Raw genomic sequence first — 25,339 nt, 5'->3', positions numbered from 1 at the left:
AGAGAAAAAAAAAGTTCAATAATATATAAATCTTTGAATTTATTATTTGATAAAAAAAAATAGAGATATTATTATCCGTAACAACAATATTTTTATTAATTTCTAATATTTTCAAATTTATAGATGCAATTGTTGTCACTGTGATTTACCTAACAAAATAGAAAAATCTGTTAATGATCTTTAAGTTAAATGGCATATCCCCTCCTCCACTTATAATGTATATAAAAAAAATTTCAAAATGAAATATTAACATGCCTTGTTGGCATTTGGAATTGAAAGTTTTAATTTTTTTAATGAAAAAAAAAAAAGTTTATAAAACTTAAGTACAATTCTAAGAAATTCAAAACATTTCAATGATTGAAATTTTCAACATTTCAAAATTTACCACTAAAAATATATTTGTAGGGGTAAAAGGCCCAAAAATACATGCCCGCATATATGGTGGGCCTGAGGCCCAGGTCAAGGATAAGAAATTATCCGAGAATGAAAGTACTGTAAAGAGGGGCCCATAATAATAGATGAAGACAAAATGTTGGTCATTATAGCCCAGGAGGCTTTGTCGAGGACGCAATCCTTCTCGGCCACCCAACGCCGAGGTCTGAAGATGTGATTTATTGACAAGAGCAGCCTTCTAGACCATTTCATGGATGAAGACAAGTACTAGAAATAAACAGAAAGGAGGATGGCCATGAAATATCTCCAGAAAAAGCTGCTACCTCCGCATTAAATGTCTGACAACCAACACTCTGGCCGCATTAATGAGGAAATGATGCCTAAACAATATTTTTTAATCTTACAGTTGTTACCTAAGAGCTTTAGGGAGTGGTTGATGGGATAAAGATCGACACCAGTAAATCTGACCTACACGTGGATGGTAAAGATGAAAATGTAAGGTAGTATATAAATTAGAAAGAAGGAAGAAAGAGAGGGGAGAGAAAAAATAAGTAAAAAGAACAAAAAACTACTTTTGTAACCATTATCATCCAATATATATAAGAACAGAGCTCCTTGGACTTTGCTGAGGACCAATTTTCTTACTCAAACATACTTTTTGTTTTATTTGATTAATTGATAAACCAAGCCTAGCTGTTGTTTCATTTATTAGAGTATAGTTCTTCGACCCACTTTCTACAAATTTATTGTCTTGGGCTTGTTGGGCTTAAATCCAATTACTTCTTAAGCGGGAGATCCAAATCTAGTCCTTACAATATCATTGTAGGATTAAGTAAGAGTTGCATAGAATATCAAATAATTTTAAATTTTTTTAGAAGTGTTTCAAGAAAGAAGGTAATATTTTGTATTTATAAAATATTTTATCATAATTAATATATGATATTCTTACAGAAATCAGTGAGCTGAAGATTCCCGGGTCTTGATCTTGAAGAGAATCCTGTAAAACAAAATTAGATCAGAGGAGACCGGTGGGTGCCGGCCCAGGGTCCTCCGATGGCAAAGTTAATATTGTCACTAGTCGTCTAAAGAAAGAAAGCGTTATCCAGAAAATGTTTTTTTTTAGAAGAATTTTTCATACCTCGCTTCTCTGCCAACGTGCCCTTTATATAGTGTTCGGCAAAAACGGTTACCTTGTAACTTCTCTAGTTGTTGCGGGTTTCGAGAGTAACCGCTTGCAACCGCTATGGCAGTTATAATACTCGAATTTCATAACTGATCATTTACTGCGGAACGGTTGCTGGAATATTGCACTCATTGAGAGCAGACGCAACCCTTCATCTCGTCCGTTCTACCTCTGCCAAAGACGAGATGCTATCATAACGCTGGCTCGTCCATCCTTAAGGACGGACGAGCCATTTTCACAATGCCTCGTCTTTGTTCCTCAGGATGAAGGAGGCAAGGACGAGTATTGACTCCATTGGTGAAGCTCCTTTTTCCTGTGATGAGGTTTCATAGACGACCTGAGCTATCTTTTTCCCTTCCCTTGTCTGATGAGATTCTCAATCTGCTGCTTCAGGTCGAAACACTCGTCCGTGTCATGACCATGGTCTCTATGGAAGCGACAATACTTGTTTCTATTGCGCTTGTTGGGATCTCTCTTCATCTTTTCTGGCCACTTTAAAGAAGGCTCATCTTTGATTTGCATAAGGACTTGTTAGGGTTTGTGCCCTAAAATCCAATTTATTGGCATGTCATGAATAATTAAGTTGTTTAATTGCATGAGACCATTTATGAACTAATGGGACATTATCTTAGTCCATGAGATGCATAGTATGTGATTTATGTGAAAAGTCACAGAAAGATATAAATCACAAGTTCTTTGTAAACTCAGAATTTTAGTTCGTAGTCGGTGATGAAATTGGGCATTTCATCTGCGAAGACTATAACATATCAACTAAGATGATTTGTCTTGATCATGGAAGTGGAGACTTCTAGTTGGTATGTTGATATGTTTTAAGAGTTAAGACATATTGAACTGGACCGCTGTGAGATTTATTATTCTCCTAATGACTGTCAAATGAATAATAAAGCTCACGACTTCTATTTACATCAACTCTAAATCCTGAGAGAATAATGGACCTGATCATAAGATGTAGGTTGCTTTGATATATCAGGAGTGAGATCTATAAGTTATGGTCAAAACCTCAGTATGTTGGGCAGCCGCATTTAGTGTTGATGGGACATGTATTCTCAAGATGGAATTCATAATCTCTTAACGGAGATATAAAATATTCTCTTGAGATAAGTTTAATGGGTTTGGTTATTCAGAGTGTTGGGCCCAACCACTTTAGTAAAGAGTTACTAAAGTATATATTTATGGAATTGGATTTCATAAATATATGATGAATAACATAAAGGATTAAACCGGGTACTCAAGGATTAAGATGTAGTAACCTTCAAAGTGGCAGTCAATATTAATGACTTTGTATTACTACGAATATTTTAATGAAGGGGTTGAATGTATAATAAAGTCTTGGGAAATAATTTATAGATAAGGCCTAGAGTGCAATTATATTCTTATAGTGGTATTGAATATAATTAATGGTAACTTTGGACTTGTCAAGAGTTGACGGAAAAGCCCAAGGCCCATTGGAGCTAGTGTCTTATTGGTCCCTTTGGTCCCATCTCAAGCCACAAACTAAAGCCCAATTGGGTAGGCCCAAAAGGCTAACCCAATTAGAAATCAGTCATTATTTAGTAAGTGGTATTAAATAAAGAAACTATGAGAATAGTTTAACGTACGTAAGATACAAAGAAAAAGAAATCAGTTTTTCTCCACAAGGAGAAGAAGAATTTTTTTTCTTTGAGAGTTTATGTACAAAAAGACTGATTGAGAGACCACACATCTTGGGCACCACGTGGAATTGAGATGAAGATTGAAGGTATTCTCAAGTTTGGTTTTGAAATCCACTGCATCAAGGTACACTTTCTATTCTTTGATTCTAGAATTCATGGTTACATGTTTATCTTTCATGATTGAAGTAGATCCGTGTTTTTGTTGCTTCCGCTGCGTGTGTTTTTGTATGAGATACAAAAACCCAACAATGGTATCAGAGCGGTCTTCAATATCATGTTTGAATAACATGTGATTGAGTTTTAGAATTAAAGAAAAATCGTTTTCTTGATGTTCTAGTTTTCTGCAGTAAAAATTTTCTGCATAATGTTTTGTTCTATAAACTTTAAACCCTTGATTTTGTGATTAATATATGAGATATGTTTGCTGCCACGGCTGTAACTTCTGTTTTCTGCCGTGTGTTTTTAGTGATTGAAGATAAGTTTATAAACATGATCGGAGGAATGGTGTATGTTGATGTACATGTAACCGTTTAATACTCCTCTTTGGCATCAGTTGTTAAAGTTTTTTAATTAAAACTGGAATATAAGTCAATATTGTGAGCAGACGGTAATGTATAGTGTTGTTAAGTTTCAAAGAGAAGAACTTAACAAGTTGGCGCTGGAATCGAAATAGTGCCAATTAAATGCATTAGTTTGACTTCAGTGTTGGCGTTAGAATTCATATGCCATGGTTTGCTTATTATTTTTGGGAAACATGATGAATATATATATATATATATTTGTTTGAATATGTTTTTCTGAAACGTCATTTATAATCTATTGATTATGTTAATGATAGAATTAACATATTATGTTTCCCAATTGAAATCCTTTAAGAAATTTATTCCTAATGAGATTAGGATAGTGTTTTCAAGGTTTCTAATATTATTAGGGTTCTTGATTTTGATATTGAAAACCCTAATGTTTGATCTGAAAATCTTCCTTGATAAAATCAAAAAGGTGTTTTTGGAAGAGAACTCAAAAAGGGTTAGTTGTTTGTTCAAGAAAAACCCTAGAAAACTGCCTTAGAAAATTTCTGGAAATTCAAGTTTCACGAGTTTCGATCGATCGAAAATCACTTTCGATCGATCGAGTGAAACAGTGATCAGACCTTTTAATTAGATTGATTTTCGATTGATAGTCGATCGATCGAATTTGGTTTTTGATCGATCGAGAGGCAATCGAGTATCGATCGAACAAGTCAGAAGGTCAAGTTCAAATATTTTAATTTTTTCGATCAATCGAGGGGCACATTCGATCGATCGAAAGAAATAAAATTAGGAATTTTTTCTAAGTGTTTTCAAGTTTTTTAAGAGCAAGGTTATGTGTGATTAGATTACACATAGTTCTAACTAAAAGACCTAATGAGATCAAAGATGTTAGTTTAATAGAACTCTTGGTACTAAATCATTTTATGATTAATAGTCCTTAATTTATTTTAATTAGAGGTTTTTAATGAGATTAAAATTCTAATTAAAGTTATATAGTTTCTAATGAGATTAGAATACTTTATCTAGTAAATTAAGTAAATTAAGGATAGAGTTCTATATAACTAATTTTTGATTCGTTAGTGTTTAAGGAATCCTAAATAGTTTAGGACTTCCATTTTAGTTAGTGATTCTAATAAGATTAGAGTCTTTAATTAAGTTCAAGGTTATTAGTTGTGATGGGATCACAATTATTTGAAGAAAAACCCAAATAACGAGTGGGAGTGATGAAATAACCCTTTTGTTAAGTTTATTGTAATGTGAATAAATACCTTGTCTTGACTTCGAGTCTTGCATTCCATGCGGAGGGTATTTACTTCACGGATTACAAGGTTAAATTTTTTTGTGATAGCGCGAATGTTCGTTACACTATTGTGACGTGACATAGTTACATCACATTGAATTTAAACAATTAAACACATTTGATGTGTAGGGTTAAAATTGTGATTAGATCACAGTGATTTCAAGACACTTCACTTGTTTAAAATTTCTAGTGGGAGAGAGATACAAGGGTTGGATCTCACGGCCTCCATTGTTGGTTCATAGTGGTGTGGGGTAAACATCTCGTCTTGGCCTCGAGCCTTGCGTTCCATGCGGAGGATGTTTATTTCATGGTACTACAAGATTGAATTTCCTGGTTTATAGTGGTTTGATCAAACACCTTGTCTTAGCCTCGAGCTTTGCATTCCATGCGGAGGGTGTTTTTATCATGGTACTACAAAATAAGCCTGTTAAAGGGATGAAATGTGGCTACACATGATTCTAGACAATGGTGTACACTAGACTAAGTTTGATAGCATCCTCTATGCTGAGTTCTTGCTATTATTACTTAGAGGCCAAAGGAAAAGCGGCAAATTATTTTTGTTTGGTAAGAGTTACCATGATAGCATTAATAAAGAGAATAATTCTCGCCTGATCATAGTGATTGATATTCACTCTATGCTGAGGAATATTAATTGCGGGATTAGGTTGTCGTTGCACCTAGTATAGTATGTTTTCGGGTTCCATATTATATGGTTATGGTGCAAAATGATAATGTCCTGGTATTTAAGTTCAAGGTCTCAAAATAAAGTTGTCATAAATTTTGTCCTCTAGCTACTATTTTAGTTGAATCACATTAACTAAGAAATAATTTTGGACATGGTGCTTAAAGGAGCTGAAGTAAATATTCATGTTTTGATTCAGCATTGTCATAATTTCCTATACATGATGCATTTATGGAAGATAGCTTATGATATGATCATAGTCTCCATTGAAATGCTAATATGTTATATTGGCTTCTATCTCAATTGTGCTACTGCATGAGATGCAAGAGTTAGTACTAAACTTAGACTTTATATCAAGTCTAAATGAGATGTTTGGTATGAATCATATTGAGTGCTAAGAAAGGCTTAAGGAGTTCCAATTCTATATCATTTTATGAAAATGTTTTAATCTTAAAATGAATTGGAATTCTTGGATGTAGAGATTAAATGTTAATCTCATATGGATATGATCCATAAGTCCTTGTTAGAATCATTTGATCAATTCAGATTGTTTTGAAAATAAATTCTTTTTATATTATCTGAATTGATTAATGAATTCTATGTAACAGAAGACATCCTAAAAGCTAAGGCTAGGATCAATATGATTTAATTCAAATTCTTAGCCTAAACCGAAAGGTAAGGGTGATAAGAAGAGGAATTATAATACCAAACAGATGGACAAGTTAGTTGCCCTAGTAATTGCCAAAAGGAAATTAGTCTCAAAAGCATGACCAAAAGGAAATTTTTTCTGTTTTGGTAAAGCTAAGCATTGTCCATGATTGTTTTCTAGATGGAAATTTATATGTTTTACTTTTTAAAGAGAAAGTTTCCATCCTTTGGTTTTGTATATTTTGGCACTTATATCTAGATCTTATTAATCTAAATGGTATTCAAGATTGGTGAAAGATGGGCTTTTAGAACCATTATTTTGTTATATTCACAATCTATGAATTCTATTTAGAGGATAATATGATCTAGGGTTCCTTTTTGTAAAGGAATAAAGTTTCAATGACATCTTTAAGTTAGTGCATACATAAAGGAGGAATAGGGCTCTTTCAAAGTAAAGGTAGATTTTGTTCTAGAAGAAAAATGTCAAAATTTGTTATAGGACAACTATAAAGTATATTTGGAAATGAGATGGTTGTATTAGATACACCACAATACATTATTCTAGATATATAGCTAATACACGGGTACAATATCGTAGTGGGAGGATTACCAAATAAATTCATACTTTTGGGATAAACTTTTGAAGTCATTCCACAAGGATATGAATTTGATCCTCGGTCCTACGTAAAGGCAATAGATGATATGAATGTGGATTACTGATTCAAGGTTATGAGAATAGAATTAGATTCTACTTAAAGTCTAGAACTTGTAGAGGTGCTTAATTGCATTAAGCCTATTGTTTTCAAATAGGTCTACAAGTAAATGAGATTGATAGATTTGAAGGTGCAAACCTTCAAAGTCAAGACTAGTAGCGAAAAGATTTATTCAAAAAGAAATGTTTCGACTATGAAAAGATTTTTTCACCAATAGTCTAGTTTGACTCTATCTAGATTCTCTTATCCATTATATTTCATTAGGATGAAATATGGTAATGGATATCAAGAAAGCTTCTTTTAGTAGCAATCTTGAGGAAGACATCTATATGATGTAACTAGACTTGTTCATAACAAAGAACCAGTAGTGTTTAGTATGCTAGTTGCTTAAAATCCATTTATGGACTAAAGCAAGCATCTAAATCATAAAATATCATCTTTGATCAAGAAATCAAATTGTTTGATTTTGATCAAGTATTTAAAATGCCTTATGTGTGTAAAGGCTATATAGAATAATAAATTTCTTAATGTATGTTGACGACATTCTAATCATTTAGAATGATATAGAGTTATTGTCATCAAAGGAGTGTTTGGTTGTCTAGTCCAGTTGGATATAAAGTACTTGGGAAAGACTAGTCACATCCTAAGAATTATAACTTTGTTAAAATTCAGAAATTAGGATGTTGGGTCTATCTTAAATTGCTTAAATAGATTAGTGTCTAGCCAAGTATAGCATGAAATACTTTAAGAAAGGATTCTTTCCTTTTAAAGTTTGAAGTTCCTTTATATAGGACTATAGTCCTAAGACATATAAAAAGGAAGAGCATATAAGACGGTTCCTTATATCAAATCGATAGGAAGTCTTTATGCTATGCTAAATACTAGGCTAAATGTCTATTTTGCGGTGGGCATAGTAAGCAAATATCAAGTGAATCAAAGATCACTTATTTTAGTGGGAGTAAAGCATATACTCAAATATCTTAGGAGAATGAGGGATTATATACTTTTCCACAAAAGTAAGGTTTTGATAGTAACTGGACATACGAATACTGACTCTTAGTTTGATTGTGATTCATGAAGTTGGACTTCAAGATATGTGTTCATCCTAGGTGGTGAAGATACACATCAAGCGTAAGTATCATCTCATTTGAGAAGATATGAATACGTGAGTAGTAGTAGTAGAAAAGATGATTTATGCATTAAATCTGGCTGAAACTTGTTTCCAAGCCTTGCCTTAGAGTGACTATGAATTACTCTATAGGGAGATAAGTGTCGGATAAGTGGTAAATTGTCTTTGAGGGCAAGTGGGATATTGTTAGGGTTTGTGCCCTAAAATCCAATTTATTGGCATGTCATGAATAATTAAGTTGTTTAATTGCATGAGACCATTTATGAACTAATGGGACATTATCTTAGTCCATGAGATGCATAGTATGTGATTTATGTGAAAAGTCACAGAAAGATATAAATCACAAGTTCTTTGTAAACTCAGAATTTTAGTTCGTAGTCGGTGATGAAATTGGGCATTTCATCTGCGAAGACTATAACATATCAACTAAGATGATTTGTCTTGATCATGGAAGTGGAGACTTCTAGTTGGTATGTTGATATGTTTTAAGAGTTAAGACATATTGAACTGGACCGCTGTGAGATTTATTATTCTCCTAATGACTGTCAAATGAATAATAAAGCTCACGACTTCTATTTACATCAACTCTAAATCCTGAGAGAATAATGGACCTGATCATGAGATGTAGGTTGCTTTGATATATCAGGAGTGAGATCTATAAGTTATGGTCAAAACCTCAGTATGTTGGGCAGCCGCATTTAGTGTTGATGGGACATGTATTCTCAAGATGGAATTCATAATCTCTTAACGGAGATATAAAATATTCTCTTGAGATAAGTTTAATGGGTTTGGTTATTCAGAGTGTTGGGCCCAACCACTTTAGTAAAGAGTTACTAAAGTATATATTTATGGAATTGGATTTCATAAATATATGATGAATAACATAAAGGATTAAACCGGGTACTCAAGGATTAAGATGTAGTAACCTTCAAAGTGGCAGTCAATATTAATGACTTTGTATTACTACGAATATTTTAATGAAGGGGTTGAATATATAATAAAGTCTTGGGAAATAATTTATAGATAAGGCCTAGAGTGCAATTATATTCTTATAGTGGTATTGAATATAATTAATGGTAACTTTAGACTTGTCAAGAGTTGACGGAAAAGCCCAAGGCCCATTGGAGCTAGTGTCTTATTGGTCCCTTTGGTCCCATCTCAAGCCACAAACTAAAGCCCAATTGGGTAGGCCCAAAAGGCTAACCCAATTAGAAATCAGTCATTATTTAATAAGTGTTATTAAATAAAGAAACTTTGAGAATCAACGTACGTAAGATACAAAGAAAAAGAAATCAGTTTTTCTCCACAAGGAGAAGAAGAAGGTTTTTTTTTTCTTTGAGAGTTTATGTACAAAAAGACTGATTGAGAGACCACACATCTTGGGCACCACGTGGAATTGAGATGAAGATTGAAGGTATTCTCAAGTTTGGTTTTGAAATCCACTGCATCAAGGTACACTTTCTATTCTTTGATTCTAGAATTCATGGTTACATGTTTATCTTTCATGATTGAAGTAGATCTGTGTTTTTGTTGCTTCCGCTACGTGTGTTTTTGAATGAGATACAAAAACCCAACAGGACTTGCTCGAGTGGCACGCTCAAAGGAGTGTACTGTTGGTTCCTTGCTGACGGACCTACCCTCTTCTCTCGGTCTCTCTTATCCTCCGTCCGTCCCTTCTTTGAATGAGGACCCTGTTCGGAATGACGAATAGGATTTGTTTCCATTCTCTCCGCCCTCTTCCTCTTCTTAGCTATAACCGCGTCTTCTGCATTCATGAAGTTTTGGGCTGAATGGACGAGTTCAGCCATGGACTGAGGTTCTTTCTCATAAAGTTTATGTATAAACAAGTTGGAATTGACCCCATTATGAAAAGCTGCCAACAATAGCTTGTCATCTACCTCGTCCACGCTCAGGGCTTCCCTATTGAAGCGTGTGATGAAGGAGCGCAAGCTTTCATTCTCTCCTTGCTCTATGGTCAATAAACTGGACGAGGAACGCTTATGTCTCTGTCCTCCAATGAAGTTATTAACGAATAATTTGCTCAACTCCTCAAAAGAACTTACTGAATTCGGAAGTATTTTACTAAACCAGACTCGCGCAGGCCCTTTAAGGGTAGTTGGAAAGGCTCTACACATTATTTCATCCGGAACCCCTTGAAGATGCATAGTAGTCTTGAAGGTAGCAATATGGTCAAAAGGGTCACGTGTGCCATCATACGAGTCTAAAGAGGGCATCTTGAACTTTGGTGGCAAGGGGTGGCTATTGATGGATGAGACAAAAGGTGAGTCAGTTCTGTGAACCAAATCTTCTACAGGATTGGTCCTTCTCATGCTCTCTCTCATTTCGTCCATGACCTTCCTCATTTGGTCCACCTCTTTCTCCAAATGTGGTACCCTCTGTGAAGCTGCACCCCTTGATTGATTTTCAGATTCAAGGTTTCTTTCACCTTCCCGACTTTGTTCACGTTCGTCCCCACGAGCTTCATGCCTTTGCCTTCTAAAATTAATCTCCCTTTGCAAGTCTTGATTCTGGCGAGTTAATTCTGCCATGGCAGCGGCCATGGATTGCATTTGTTGGGCAGAAGGGGGCTGCATGGCAGGCGCTGATTGCTGACCGCGATGGGGATTACTAGAAGCGTCTCTACTCTCCTGGGGGCCTGGACTGGTAGCCCCTGATCTTGTCCGGACCATCTCAGCCCTTTTTCAGAGAAAGAAGTAGTAAAACTGGCAAATAGAATTCAAGTGCGATGAATACAATCTGATTTCTTTCCCACAGACGGCGCCAACTGATATTCTTACAGAAATCAGTGGGCTGAAGATTCTCGGGTCTTGATCTTGAAGAGAATCCTGTAAAACAAAATTAGATCAGAGGAGACCGGTGGGTGCCGGCCCAGGGTCCTCCGATGGCAAAGTTAATATTGTCACTAGTCGTCTAAAGAAAGAAAGCGCTATCCAGAAAATGTTTTTTTTTAGAAGAATTTTTCATACCTCGCTTCTCTGCCAACGTGCCCTTTATATAGTGTTCGGCAAAAACGGTTACCTTGTAACTTCTCAAGTTGTTGTGGGTTTCGAGAGTAACCGCTTGCAACCGCTATGGCAGTTATAATACTCGGATTTCATAACTGATCATTTACTGCGGAACGGTTGCTGGAATATTGCACTCATTGAGAGCAGAAGCAACCCTTCATCTCGTCCGTTCTACCTCTGCCAAAGACGAGATGCTATCATAACGCTGGCTCGTCCATCCTTAAGGACGGACGAGCCATTTTCACAATGCCTCGTCTTTGTTCCTCAGGATGAAGGAGGTAAGGACGAGTATTGACTCCATTGGTGAAGCTCCTTTTTCCTGTGATGAGGTTTCATAGACGACCTGAGCTATCTTTTTCCTTCCCCATTGTTTGGACGAGTCGTGTGGACGACTTAGGAGTTAGACATTTTTGCCTCTTCATCAATATATATTTGTGAATGAACGAATCTCTCCCTTATAAGGTATTGTCCGCTTTGGGAATGGGCCGAGGTGGCCAATGCCACCCGCACGGATTTGCTCAATCCCACATCAGGGAGAGACGCCTCCCACCCGTAGCTTAAAAGCATAAGCTCACAAGTGGGGTGTACCCATCAAGTAGTCGTTCCTCCACAATATTTTTTATAAATAGTAATTTCACAAAATATTTTTAATATATATTAAATAAAAATATTTGAGTGCTAGGGTCCTTAAGAAAGTGAGAATGAGAGAAAGAAAGATTTAAGAGTGGAATGAAGAAACTTATGATCTGTTTGGACTAAGGGGGAGGAAATGGAAGTAGAGTAGAAATGGCCCAAAATTAGCCTATTTTTAGCCAATTTTATTCTGCTTCCCTTCACTCTCTCTCCTTTCTCTCTTAATCCAAACAGGCCTTTAGAGAGAGAGTGACTACATTCATTGGAATGTAGGCACCAACATAATGAAGAGAGTCGGTTAGTGGCACCAAGATCATCGAGTTCAATGTCCCATACTTGATGGGTACGGAATTGTAGGAGGATCTTCTAGTGCGATGTGTAGTAGTTTTCACATGTGTATAGATGTAGAGTAAAATGTTTGTTCAAGGAGCTATGTCCTTACTTGTCCGTCCCTGTAGGTGACAGACGAGCAACTTAAGACAGACAACTCATATGGTAAGGTGATGATTCAATCATTCAACTGGTGCACATGTTGGATGATGAAGCCATGTCGAACGAGTACCAAGTTAGACGAGTGCCATGTCTAACAAGCAAAGGATGGCGTCAAACAAGACATGCTGATAAGCTCCCTACCAATTAGGCGATGAATGAGCATGTAGGATAGATACTTGTATTCCTTATTACCAAAAATGTTTTGCTTTCATGATAGCATAATAGTGTCCTCTCTCTCTCTCTCTCTCTCTCTCTCTCTCTCTCTCTTAAATTCTTCATTATGTTTTTTTTAGAGAGCTTTAACTCATGGTGTTCGTTTTTTATGATAATTCTTTATTATCAGACTAAGACACTGATCGGTTTTTGGTGCAGGCAGAAATTGAATCACAGATCTTTTATTCAACCACAAAAAAAACTTTACTAGTTATACAAATCATTAAAAACACAAAGGCATTATTTTTGCTTTCTCATCCTTTTGTTGTCTAGCATTTTTGGGGTTTCAATGAGTATTACAAATTTTGAGAATTAAGATTGACTATTCTTATTCCTTACCGAGAGATGGTCGAGCTAATTTCATTTTTATTTAACATTTCCACAAATCTGCCATAAGAGAAGTCCTTACAAAAGTCAAACATACTGCAAGAGAAAAAATATTTTTTTTCATTAAAAAAAAGAAAAAACAAAAATGTTTGATTCATGGCCTATACTAATCCATTAAAACAATTTCTCAAATTTGTGTTAGCCAAATTTTCACAAGTCTATCCCCCTATTCATAGAGTATAATTCCTACGTACCATATTTCAGGTATATGTAGAGAGACACTTAAGTCACCCAGCGAACAAATCACATCAGTCTATGAGACATACAAATGAAACGCAAATACTTTTTAATACTTTTTTTCGGGTTCAGGTGGGATAAACTGAAACAATAAAAGAAAAAGGCACACATTTCATTTGTTTCGTCAATTTACAAACCGGTTCTTATTTAGCAAAAACGCAACGTTTCGACATCTTTCGGTGAAACCCAAACGCTACGTCATCCCCTGCGCTTAAGAACAAGAAATAAGAAGATAAAAATGAAAGTTTTGGATACCCAGTTGTATTCTTTGAGATTCTTACTATTCTTCTGTGGTATTTCTTATTTTGTTTAATCAATGCCACTTACAGTTACAGTTTCAGTTTAATGGGTCAGCTTCTTAATCTAGTACAACCAACTTTCTTCTTAAACAAATTCAGTTTCTACAAAGATAGACCCACAACGTTGTTTCAGCAAAAACCGTGGTCATATGTAGGAAACTGTGCTCTTCAGAAACACCATCACCATGGTCTTCAATTGTATTTCCCAGGTTATACAACTTAAAAACAACTCAACATTTATGTTTTTGTCATCTTCTTTTTTTTCATGTTAATTTGCTGAGACTGTGGAGCTTAATTTTGACAGGTGAGGTAGTTGGTCGTGTTGAAAGCTTTTTCAAATGTAAGGTACTATAATAATGTCCCACTTCGTTTTTGTGCTTATTCAAAGTTAGTCCCATGTGTGGTAGCAATTGTAAACTGTTTAATTCTTATTCTCACTATATATAGTTAGTTGCCTAGTGCCTATTTGTGAGAATAATTACTTCCATGCTATGTAACATTGGAATGGAAAAGAAGCTTATCTATTATTTTCTGGGCAGTTTGTCCATCTGATTTTTGTTTGTTTATCCCATTTTTCTTTTGTAAAATAATGACCTTTTTGAAACTAGAGTACAACAGAAGCATACAAAAAGAACACCCCCCCCCCCCCNCCAAGAGATTGCTGTTCACTAATTGATAGTGTGTGTTATTCTCAAATATACAAAATTTCATATTGGGAATTTTTAGTGGAAGAAGATTAAGAAATGTGTCCTCCACTTATTGTAGTTGTATTGGCTTCCACTACATCATTTGAGGTCTCTGGAAATTATTGTTGTAGGTTAGCTGTGGCATTACTGTGAAAACCGGGTTTTTTCCTTCGGCTTATCTTTGTAATGGAGGAGAATTGGATGCTATCCCGCACATACAAACTCTTAGAAACTTGCCCAAGGAGAGGCTTGCTTCAAAAGTCGTCATGGTCAGATTTGATTCTACCATTTTGCTTCGGGAAGAAATGGACCAGCAGACCCGACCAGTCTCCAATGCGCTTTTCACCATTAAGTATTTATATGAAGCTGGGGCCAAAGTAATTCTAGCGAGTGACTGGAGCGTAACAAGTAACCCAAAACTTGTTCTTGCAGAGTCTGTTGCAGGTAATATCTAAATCAGATCCTGCCTCTGATTTAGTTTTACATTTAGGACCCTTCAATTCTGGTTCATTAATAATAGATGTTTACTGCCTTAACTCAAAATTGAAATTTCTACATCCTTCATTAATTTAAGGAAGCTGCTTTGGAATTAATGCTTGAAGGTCTATATTTCAGATTTCTTGTCATCAATCCTTCAATGCAAAGTTGTTCCAGTAAGCTGCATTTCTTGTAACATACCACCAAAGATGGAAGGCCTTGAGAAAGCAGATATCTTTCTTCTTGAGAATCTTTCTGAATTTAAAGAGGAAGTTGCCAATTGTTCAAAGTTTGCTCAAATGTTATCATCAGGAGTTGATATTTTTGTTAATGACTCTTTTTCCCAGTCTCATAAAATCCTTGCATCAACCATTGGTGTTACTCGCTTTTGTCATTCCTGTGTAGCTGGTTTTTACTTTGAGGAGAGCTTATGTCAACTAAAGAAGGTTGCAGAAACCAGCAGAAATCCTTATGTTGCTGTTGTATGTCTCTACTGCTGCTGCTTACAAGTTTTTTTTTTTTTTTGCTTAATAGCTAAAATTTTCTGTGTAATTCTAGAAGCCTTAGATGTTTTCTGTATTAATTTCTGTATTAGACTTGGTATGTATGCAATGCAGATTGGAGGGGGTAATTTCTTTGACAAAGCAGCTGCCTTGCATTTTTTGGCTTCTAGATGTGATGGGTTGGTCTTTGTTGGACGGATGTCATTTCAAATAATGCATGCATTGGGAGTATCCGTTCCTTTAAATTTTGTGGAAAACGGGGCACTCAGAGAAGCTTTAGATATAGTCCGGTTTGCACAGAATAGAGATATTCAAATCCTCTATCCAAAAGATTTTTGGTGCAAGAATGATTGTCTTCCAGGGAAATTGGAGTTGTTTCCTGCTCATAGCATTTTGGATGGTGAGATTGCTTTTAATTCACCCTGGAACATTAAACTTTGCATTTACTTTTTAATGATTGGACTTTTTATGAATTAGTAACCCTCATCACAAGTCAATTTGATCAAGCACTTTTGCATAAAAGTGCTGTAAAAGAATGTGATGGTTAGGAAACAACCCCCCCCCCCCACCTGCACACACACACGTGCGCGCACGCTCTTTCAATTATTAAAAGGCTATCTATTTCAAAAAGATAGTCTTTTTAATAATAGAAAGGTTCCAGGGGGTGGGGATTGTCTAAGACCAGAACTTATCTATTTGGTTTAGAAGGTAGGAGTTGATTGACATACCTGAACTATCTAGTTTCTTTATTGTCTTAACTCCCATTATTTTTCACTGCTTTTTAGGATTTTGGCTGTGAGGACATAGTACATGAGAAGAATTTTGTTGTTCACTATTTTTTGCTGATGGGCTATGTGGGTGTGTAGGGCTTTTAGAGAGCATTTCTAGTAGCACTTGGGTGATTACCGGGAAGAATCCTTGGGTTGGCCTAAGGTGTTGGTTAGGAAATTGAACCAGGACCTCATGGATCACATGAGGCCAAAGAACCACTAGACCAGCCCTTTGGGGTTTCATTGTACACTTGCAAGTTCCTTGTGGTATTCTCCACAAAATCAACATATAGGAAAGATATATCATTTAATGTTGATTTTTCTTGGTTTTCTATATATTTATATAATCATAGTTGTAACAATTAGGAAAATTGTAGTTTAGATGTCCCTGTCTACTTCGTCTATTTGACTAGATTATGCAGATTTTCAATCTTCTTATCTATTAACCCAATGAGTATTAGAGGCAGTTTAATATAAGCCCTTGATTATTGATAACAATCCATTTGCAGCTATATTTTTCCCAATAAACTCTAGCTCAAATGGCCCTTCTCCCCTTATAAGAGCAAGGTGAAGGGTGATGTTGTGTGTTCAAACCCCATTTTGTTCATGTGTACCTTACCAATCAAAATAAAAACGGCTTCTATATTGGTATTGCTATTTGATAGTTTTTTTTAAATGCAAAGGGTGGTTGATTTGAAGTTAGGGTGTGGGTTAAACAACAGTTTATATGTATATCTCTCACTTAATAAACATTTGGTGTGTTGGGTCATGTAATTCTCATGAATGCTGACTAATTAATTAGTGGATTCCTCTTGCAATGTAGTCACTGAAGAAGTTAAAATTGGTTGTATAACCTGAAACCTGTTAACAATACATAGTTCTCCTTCCCAGTTCCCCTCTCTTCTTTTTAGAGATTCATTTCATTATCCATACCTTTCTCATTGGTGCAATCATTCAAGTTTCATGGTGTCATAACCTATCAGGGCTATCTTAAGTATTACCAAAAATGTGCTGATCTATTTCTTGACTAGTTTCTACCTGGTTTTGGTCAAAATACTTGTGGTCCCATAACCCTTCAAAAGGATAACTCTCTCTCCTGTTAATAATAAATGAGTTAATTTCAAGTTGTGCACCACCCATCATATAAGAAGTGATCTGAAGATGCAAGTGAGGATCTAGAATTCATTATATGCCAGCTAAAAGTCCAATATTTTGTTACCACAGCCTGTGTGGCACTTGGTGCTATTTTGTATCAATGACTAAAGAATGCTAGATAACTACCATCTTTATTTTCCTAGGTTCACCAAGTACCATGTTTTTTCAATGTGTGAAATTGCAAACTGGCAAAGAATGAAAGAATATCAATTGGTAGATCGGGTGGGTTTTAACATCATAGTTTTTTGGTGGTTCCAATTTTGTAATTAACATTCCACAAAATGATAATAATTTTTTACTTTTTAATTATTTATCCAAAATTCCTTTTGTTTTAGGTTGGGTACCTGTGGATCTTGGGCCTATGTCATTGGGCGAGATAAACTCCTTGCTTACAGAATGCAAGGTAAAATAGAATAGAACCAAATGAGTCCAAATTTTCATTTGTGAGAATTACATCCATTGTCACCGCAAATGGCTATTATGAATTTTTAAAACACATGGTTATACTTTAATCTCTTTCTATATATAGCATGCTGAACTTAGTCCTCGAGAGAGATATCAAAATTTCACAAGCTTGATATGATTTAAAAGGGTAAGGTCTTGGGTTCATCTGTGGTAGGGAAGGTTTTGGGAAGGAGAAGGCTACCTTCCATTGTGTAGCCTATTATTGCTGTTTGTTTTTTTTTTTTTTTTTTAAAGAACTCATAAATATTTAATCTTTTTTTTAATGGATAATATGCAGCAAAGTGCATTCTTAAGTAAATTCTTATTTTATTTGATGATGAATTTATGTTCTTGGGAATAATTTGCTGTTTTTGCTGCTTTCATTATGTTCAGACCTACCTGACATCTTTACTCTTTATTGTGTTACAGAAAGTTATATGGATTGGTCCAGTGAAATTCAGCAACTCAAATCAACATACAAATGGAGCATCAAATTGGCTCAAATGTTGATCTTCTAAGTCAAAGCAACTGTGATTTAACCGTTGTGGGAATATGGCATGCAAAGTGATAATGCAGGAATCAAGTTCCATTTCTGAATTTAATATGCTTGAGAATGCTCAGTTGTATGGGAATTTCTCAAAGGAAGAAAGCTTCCAGGGGTGACGGCCTTAGATAGGGTAGCTCCATTAATTTTTTTTTATCAGTTCTGCTGCTACAAAAAAAAAAAAAATAAAAAAAAATAAAATAAAGGGCTTTTTTTGAACCAGGATTATAGAATGGAAAAAAAAAAAAATCAATGATTGTCACTTCTGCATGTGTCATTTTACCCCTCATGGTTGGATTTACCATTTGATGGGACTTACCATCAAATTCTTAGAAAGGTCATATCCACTACACAAGGTTCTCACTTCTACAGGGTAGAAGAGGTGATTAGTAGGCAACCTTATCCTCAATTTTGGAGGTAATTGAATGATGTTTGCCATTTGATGCGTGAAAAAAAATTCATCAAACAACATTTATTGTTGGTTAATATTGTTAGGTCATGTCAATACTTGTATTGTAAAATCTGGAACGTTACTCCTTGCTGGTGGGAAGTTATTGAACGCATACCTAAGCTATGTAAAACAATGGATTGATTAAATCATATTACCTAGTATGTCTAAACAGTCCCAAAGGGATTTTACAACTCTTTATTGTTTTGTGCCAACAAAATTGACTTTAGCAGATAAAGATCATGTTAACATTAAGTTTTAATATGTCCATGCCTAAAGGTTCAATCTCTTTGACCTATTCCCATACTCCATGTGCCTTTCTGGAATCATATGAATCACAACTGCTGGGATTCTTGCTTCATTCTGAGGATAAAGGCATTACTTTTCATGTCAAGGGCCAAACATGATTATGAATATGCAATATCCAGTTGAAAACAAGATAGCTAAGAGATCTGACTCATCTATTCTCCTTAAGGGGAGTGCAAGTTTGGTAATGCACTTTTACAAAGCACAACTATTTAAACTTCACTTTTGCCTAGGTACACTTTTCCAAACAACCTCATTTTCAAAAACTGGAAAATAAGTTGTACTAAACGAGCAAAGGGCTACAAGTTCAGCACTCCATCATATAATAATAGATTACTGTTCAAATTTCTTAATGTAGTTGCTTTGTGCAGGCATACCCATTTGAGATCAATTGGAACGCTACTTATTGTGATCCAATGCAACCTTTGGTAGTTGATATTGGAAGTGGTACTTCTTCTGAAGCTCCTAAACTTTATTTTTTTATTTTTTTAAAAGCAACAGAGTCTGCAATTACTGGTTTTTCCTGACGTTTGGATTATGAATGACAGGTAATGGACTTTTTATTCTGGGGATGGCTAGAAAGAGGAAGGATTTGAATTTTCTTGGTTTAGAGATTAATGAAAAGGTTTTTGCTTTTTTTTTTTTTTTTTTTTTTTTTTTCCCTTGTTGCTTAAATCATAGACTCATCATGTTGATAATTATTTTTTACAATTTTTTTCAGCTGTAAGGCGTTGTCTAGATTCTGTTCAACAATCTACCATTAAGAATGGGTAAGGGTTGTTGACTTGTAGTGCTGCACTACATTTATGGCACCTGTGACAAAAATTAATTTTCAGTCTAACTGAACATTGGGTTAAGTTTTGCATATTGATTCTACCAGCATTTTTTGTGTTTTGTGCGAAACTTAGGCTTTCGTTATCTGTATCTTCCAAAGTTAAGTTTTGTTTCAAGTTTGATGGGATAATGACACCATTGGTGTCTTCTACATTTAGAAAAGTAGATTATGTAGTTGATTGATTATGAGTTGTTATAGGAAGAGTTTTTTTCATTGAAAACTGTTCTTGTCCCAAATATTATAGGTTGAAGATGAAAAATTTGGCAGCAAGCATATTTTGGGTTTTATTGATTTTAATTTTTCATATCTGGTTTAAAATATTTATGATTGTCTGTGTCAAATCTATGGACTACAAGTTTTTATTCATCATCTTAGCTGTCTTCTTGGTTTTTCTGTGTTAGGTACTTCATTGCGACAAATGCAACTCAACATTTCGTTCCATAGTGTCTAGTTACCCTGGAAAGTTGGTTCTTGTTTCAATACAGGTTAGAATTACAAACTAAAGTGTAGAGAATGATTTTATGCATAATGGATGTTTAGATTATGTCCTTTTACGCATAATGGATCTGATGTTGTTGACTATGATTTCTCAGAAAAATCAACCATCAGTTAGTCAAGCTGACTTCTTGAAGAATAATCTTTAACATTTTGTATTGGATTTGATATTACATGTTTTACATTATGACTTATGCAATTCATTAAAGTGAGAAATTTGGACCTAAAGAGTAGAGAATCCAATTCCACCTCCACTAATGCCCCTAACCTGCTCCCACAGATCCTGCCTAATGGCTGTTAGATGGCACCTCCCCCACTGGGTCACCACACCACCCTTGCCACTGAACACCACCCCCCCCCCCCCCCAAAAAAAAAAACCTAGAAAAAAACCTGCCGCTGTCAATGCTGCACCAATATTTATGTAGCCTGCTACCAGCACCATAGTTCCTCTCATTATCACTGCTACCTCCACTATAGTCACCTTGGCCCCTCCAAGGCATCATCAATCCACAACCAAACACCCTTTCCACCCAAATGCCATCTCACAACCACTGTTCTGGGAACTTTTTCCACCACCAGGACCATCAGGAGTATGCCACTGCTAACAGCATTGTTGCCTCTTCTAAACAACTACTTCTACGGCAAACACCACCAACACTGCCATCACCATCAAATTGTGAGCTATAATGCCACCATGCTAACAAAAACTACACTTCACTGCTATCCTGCCACAACTGCTGCCTCTAATGTAGTTGCTACTGCCCTTTGCCGTCTCCAGGTCTATAAAACGGTGTCCACTGCCTGTTTTGTCATTCCTCACCATGACCACCATTTATTAGGTGTGGTAGTAGTAGCTTATCATGGGTTTTCACTTATCTTGACCGGACATGTTGACTTCTTTCTCCCTAATGTTACTTTGAATTGTAATTGTCTGGGAGCTAATTATCTGGTGCATGTAGTTTTTGCTCTCTTCCTTAACTGTTTTGGCATCAGGATTTTAGAAGGGAAGGAAAGGACTCTTCCTTTTCCTTTCTGCAGTTTGTAGAAACATGGGGTTAGAATTGTTCAGATGCCATTTTCCTTATTGTCCAGTTCAGATCACAGTTGGGTGGGACTGAGAACTGCACCTTTGATATTCCGTCTCCCACTGAATCCTTCCCCCAATTACTCTGCCTATGCCAGAAATTGAGAAGAATTTTTTTAAACCAATTCTTATTTTTTCTTGTCAGAATGAGCCAATGAGGTATATATTCATTTTCAGATTTCTTATCATAAGCCAATTGGGTAGCTTCTCACTATTGGGAAAAAAATGTATACCATTTTTTTATATGACATGGAACCTCACCATGATATACCATTTTTTCTTATGAGAAAAGGTGCATGTGAGCTTTTTGCAAAGGAGAGGGGGTAGGGGAGGGTCTTTTATGAGATTTTCAATTCACTTTAATCTTTCTCCTTGAAAATGAAACTGAAAGTAGGCCAGTATTGTACAATTGAGTTGCAAATTTGATGACAGTGGCTTGTTTTTTCTTGTAATTTCATTCCTTCTTTAGCATCAACTGCTAAATTTAAATGCATTTGTAATTTAAGTAAGATTTTTTTTTTCTCCATGTAGTGTCCCAATCCTGATTTTAACAAACCAGAATATAGATGGAGAATGCTGCAAAGGGCATTAGTTGAAGCAGTAGCAGATCTTCTTACATCTGATGGAAAGGTACCAGTGCTTCCATGTAGCCTAATGCTGTAATTTTTTTTTTTTTTTCCTAAAGTTACACATTGTCATACTGTGCTGTGGTTTGCTTAAGATCAGACAATCAGTAAAGGCCGTGATCAGTTTGTAAGTCCAAAAGCTAGATAGATTATTTGACCATCTTTTTTCTTGTATTTATTAGGTCTTTCTGCAATCTGACATAGAAGCAGTAGCTGTGAGAATGAGAGAACAATTTTTAAAATATGGCAAGGGTAAACTTTCTGTTGCACAAGATCAAGATGCTGAAATTAATAGAGGGTGGCTTGAGGAGAACCCATTTGGAGTTAGGTCAGATTGGGAACAACATGTTATAGATCGTGGGGCCCCTATGTACAGATTAATGCTTTCTAAATCAACCAGTGTTGAATGAAGTTGCTGGAAAGATGGCTGTATTATATAACAGGAGAGCTAATTGGGATGTCTCATGCCTCTCAAAAGCATGCGAAAGTGAGCAAATGCCACTGCATAAAGGCTCTATCCTTTCCTAAAGGAAAATTTTCTCCAAACGACATCATTTTGAAACTGTTATCTAGTAGTAAGATGCTGCATCTGAGTACATTTATCAATTCATAATTGGGTAGAATTATGCCTGTTGTTCGACCAGCAACTTATTGCCATCCACCCAGAATTTCGATTATTTCAACAAAGGACTGGGGCAGTTGAGCTTCTAGTTGTGTGGGTTGCATTACACCGGGTGATTTACCATGGAATTTATTTATGGTGGATAGCCTGAAGTAAACTGGTGCAGGAAACAGTGACTCTTTTTCAGTATAATTGTTACTTCATAGATTGGAGCAACTTAGAAAATGAACTTTGGCGGAAGATGTTGGGTAACTGTCCATACTTGTAGGGATGAAAAAGGACAGGGGCAGTTACCAATGGTTGTCAGCAGTTGTCAATGATGTCTACATGTAAAAAGAAAGCAGTAGGGAAGGGCTTCATTCCTTCTACAAAAACTTGCTGTTTCCTTAAATTTATTTTTTCTTCTTTAAATTTTGATAATGTTTTCCAAATGTATGTTTGTTTCTACCTCCTGAGTTTGTTTGGAAGTTGTAGGATCAATTTTTCATTACGCCGGTGTTATATCTGAATTTGCAACTGCTTAGACTTTCTGGATACTGCTATACGTGCATCCATTTCTCCTTTGTCATCCAAATGAAAATTAAAGATTTCTTTTTTGCTTTGGTTTTTTATGTATGATCCTTTCAATCAAAAGGAAAAATGGATGGGTTCCTGTCCTATGCTAGTTTAGAGTATGATGGAGCACCCTTTGGTTCAACTCTCCTTTTGGGATCTATGCTATGAAGATCTCAAATAATAAGGTGTTTAATCTATTGAGATTATATGAACATTGATGGTAAAGAACTATTATCACGAGACGACAATGTCATAGAGTCAAATCTTATCATATTTATAAAATAATTTTTTTAAAAAATTATATTTTACTTTTAGCCTTCTATTTATATTCATCAAGGACTTGTTGAGATTAAACAACTGAAAATAAAATAATTGGTAGCACTATACCCTTCAAAGACACAGAGGTATGCTAAAATATTCGTATGCTATTTGCTCCATAACAATTGAAAAGGGCACTTCAACAGCTACATTTAAAATATTTATTAGATTTTTATTGTTGAAGCTTCTTGTGATGGCCACTATTTATTTCAATGCATTGATACTAAAATTTTTTTTTGTATTCTCGAATTAATTCCGTGTACTCTTCCACTTAACAAAAAGTATAGTTCCATAAAAAAAAACACAGTTTTATGTTTAAAAAAAAATAGCCATTAATGTTCTCAAAATTCAGGCTTCTCTTATTGAGGTTTTTCATTTTCAATTTTAATTTGTACATAGTTGAAATTGTTCTTCTGAGCTTGACTTTTCTGTAGTTGTAACTAGCATGTAGGGATTCCTTTGGTATTGCTTTATCCTTCTTTTTATTCTACTTTTCTTTTTTCTTTCTGTTTTTTTCTCTCTCTTTTTTGAAAGAATAATGCCTTTGGAGTTAAATTTCTAATATAAGAAGTGCTTTATCTTTATCCTTCTCTGGCTCATATATCTAATAAAAGAAGTGCTTAATTTCTACTAATATACTCCATATTGAAGTGCTTTGAAAAGGGAAAATGTCCAATATGAGCATTTTTGTTCTTTGTTTAATCTCTTTTTTTTTTTTTTTTTTAAGGTTAATTAATAGATTAATAGATGTACCTGACTAGAGCAACCTATGGGATTCGGCTCCCACTTCCACTTCAAAGTCCATACAAACCTAGATTAATAGGTTGCACAGGCTGTGCCCTCACAATGATTTGATAGTTCTTCATTTTAGCTTTTGCAAATTAGACAGAATTGTCAAAATTATTACATTGCCACCCCTAATGTACAAACAATAATTTCAATCTCATGTTTATATAATTATGTTATATGCATGTATATATATAAAAATATAATATTCTATATATTTAGTGTGTGTTTGACATCAGTTTTTTTGTTTAGTTTTTAGATTTTATATATAACTTTTTAAAACCTCACTTGTTCTCACTTTTTTTAAATACAATTGTACTTTTGAACACTTATAACAAAAAATAATTTAACAGAAAGCTAAATAAGTTATTATCAACCCCCACTTAATTTTTATTTTTTTAAGCATTTTTTATCTTCTGTTTCTTGAGCATTACACTCACACTTAAATTGAGTCTTATAAGCTTATTTCCCAATACATTATTACATTTAAGCTCGACTTGTTTAATAACCGAGCATAAACTTGGCCTTAAACTTGGCTCCTTTGCTAAATAAAGTAACATATAAACAAGTTGTTTTCAAGAGAGGATAATAATTTGGTTAATTTACGGTCATACAAATAATTAATTATACTTTAATCCCATGAAAAATTTGTCCCCTTAGACTCTGTGTAACTCTTCATTCCTAACTCCAAATTTTTATCTTAATACAAGTCATAAATTGCTTACCAATAGAGGATAAGAATTTGGTTAATTTACGGTCATACTAATAATTAATTATACTTTAATCCCAAGAAAAATTTGTCCCCTTGGACTCTGTGTCCCTCTTCATTCCTAACTCCAAATTTTTATCTTAATACAAGTCATAAATTGCTTACCAACAGAGGATAATAATTTGGTTAATTTACGGTCATACAAATAATTAATTATACTTTAATCCCATGAAAAATTTGTCCCCTTGGACTCTGTGTCCCTCTTCATTCCTAACTCCAATTTTTTATCTTAATACAAGTCATAAATTGCTTACCAATCAAATCAAAGTCTTGATTCCTCTCCTTCGCTTGACCAACTATTAAATTTAATATCAATGAACTTCGACATCAATTCACATAGGAGATGTGTGTTTATTAGTTTATTTGTAATTATCACGA

The 25,339-nt window shown here is 35.0% G+C and overlaps 2 protein-coding genes across 2 annotated transcripts; one reads left to right on the top strand and one right to left on the bottom strand.

Moving 5' to 3' along the window:
• Positions 1-9,753: 9,753 nt before the first annotated feature.
• Positions 9,754-10,941, bottom strand: LOC136064950 (uncharacterized). Its single transcript, XM_065767443.1, has one exon. It carries the CDS (start codon positions 10,939-10,941, stop codon positions 9,754-9,756), a length of 1,188 nt encoding a protein of 395 aa, XP_065623515.1.
• A 2,445-nt stretch (positions 10,942-13,386) lies between these two features.
• On the top strand, positions 13,387-23,130 carry LOC111990295 (uncharacterized). The gene is given in 17 exon segments (XM_065767437.1): positions 13,387-13,747; positions 13,843-13,883; positions 14,356-14,668; positions 14,840-15,183; positions 15,319-15,604; positions 17,465-17,532; positions 18,003-18,064; positions 18,066-18,115; positions 18,118-18,186; positions 18,189-18,250; positions 19,243-19,318; positions 19,420-19,498; positions 19,594-19,641; positions 20,108-20,130; positions 20,133-20,191; positions 21,817-21,915; positions 22,094-23,130. Coding segments are annotated over 17 exon segments (2,070 nt in total). The 5' UTR covers positions 13,387-13,584; the 3' UTR covers positions 22,322-23,130.
• Positions 23,131-25,339: the final 2,209 nt, after the last annotated feature.

The sequence above is a fragment of the Quercus suber genome, unplaced genomic scaffold (assembly GCF_002906115.3).
Source record: "Quercus suber isolate HL8 unplaced genomic scaffold, Cork oak 2.0 scaffold_806, whole genome shotgun sequence".
Taxonomy (NCBI): Eukaryota; Viridiplantae; Streptophyta; class Magnoliopsida; order Fagales; family Fagaceae; genus Quercus; species Quercus suber.
Note: the sequence above shows the minus strand (reverse complement) of the source record. Positions and strands in the feature narration are given on the sequence as shown.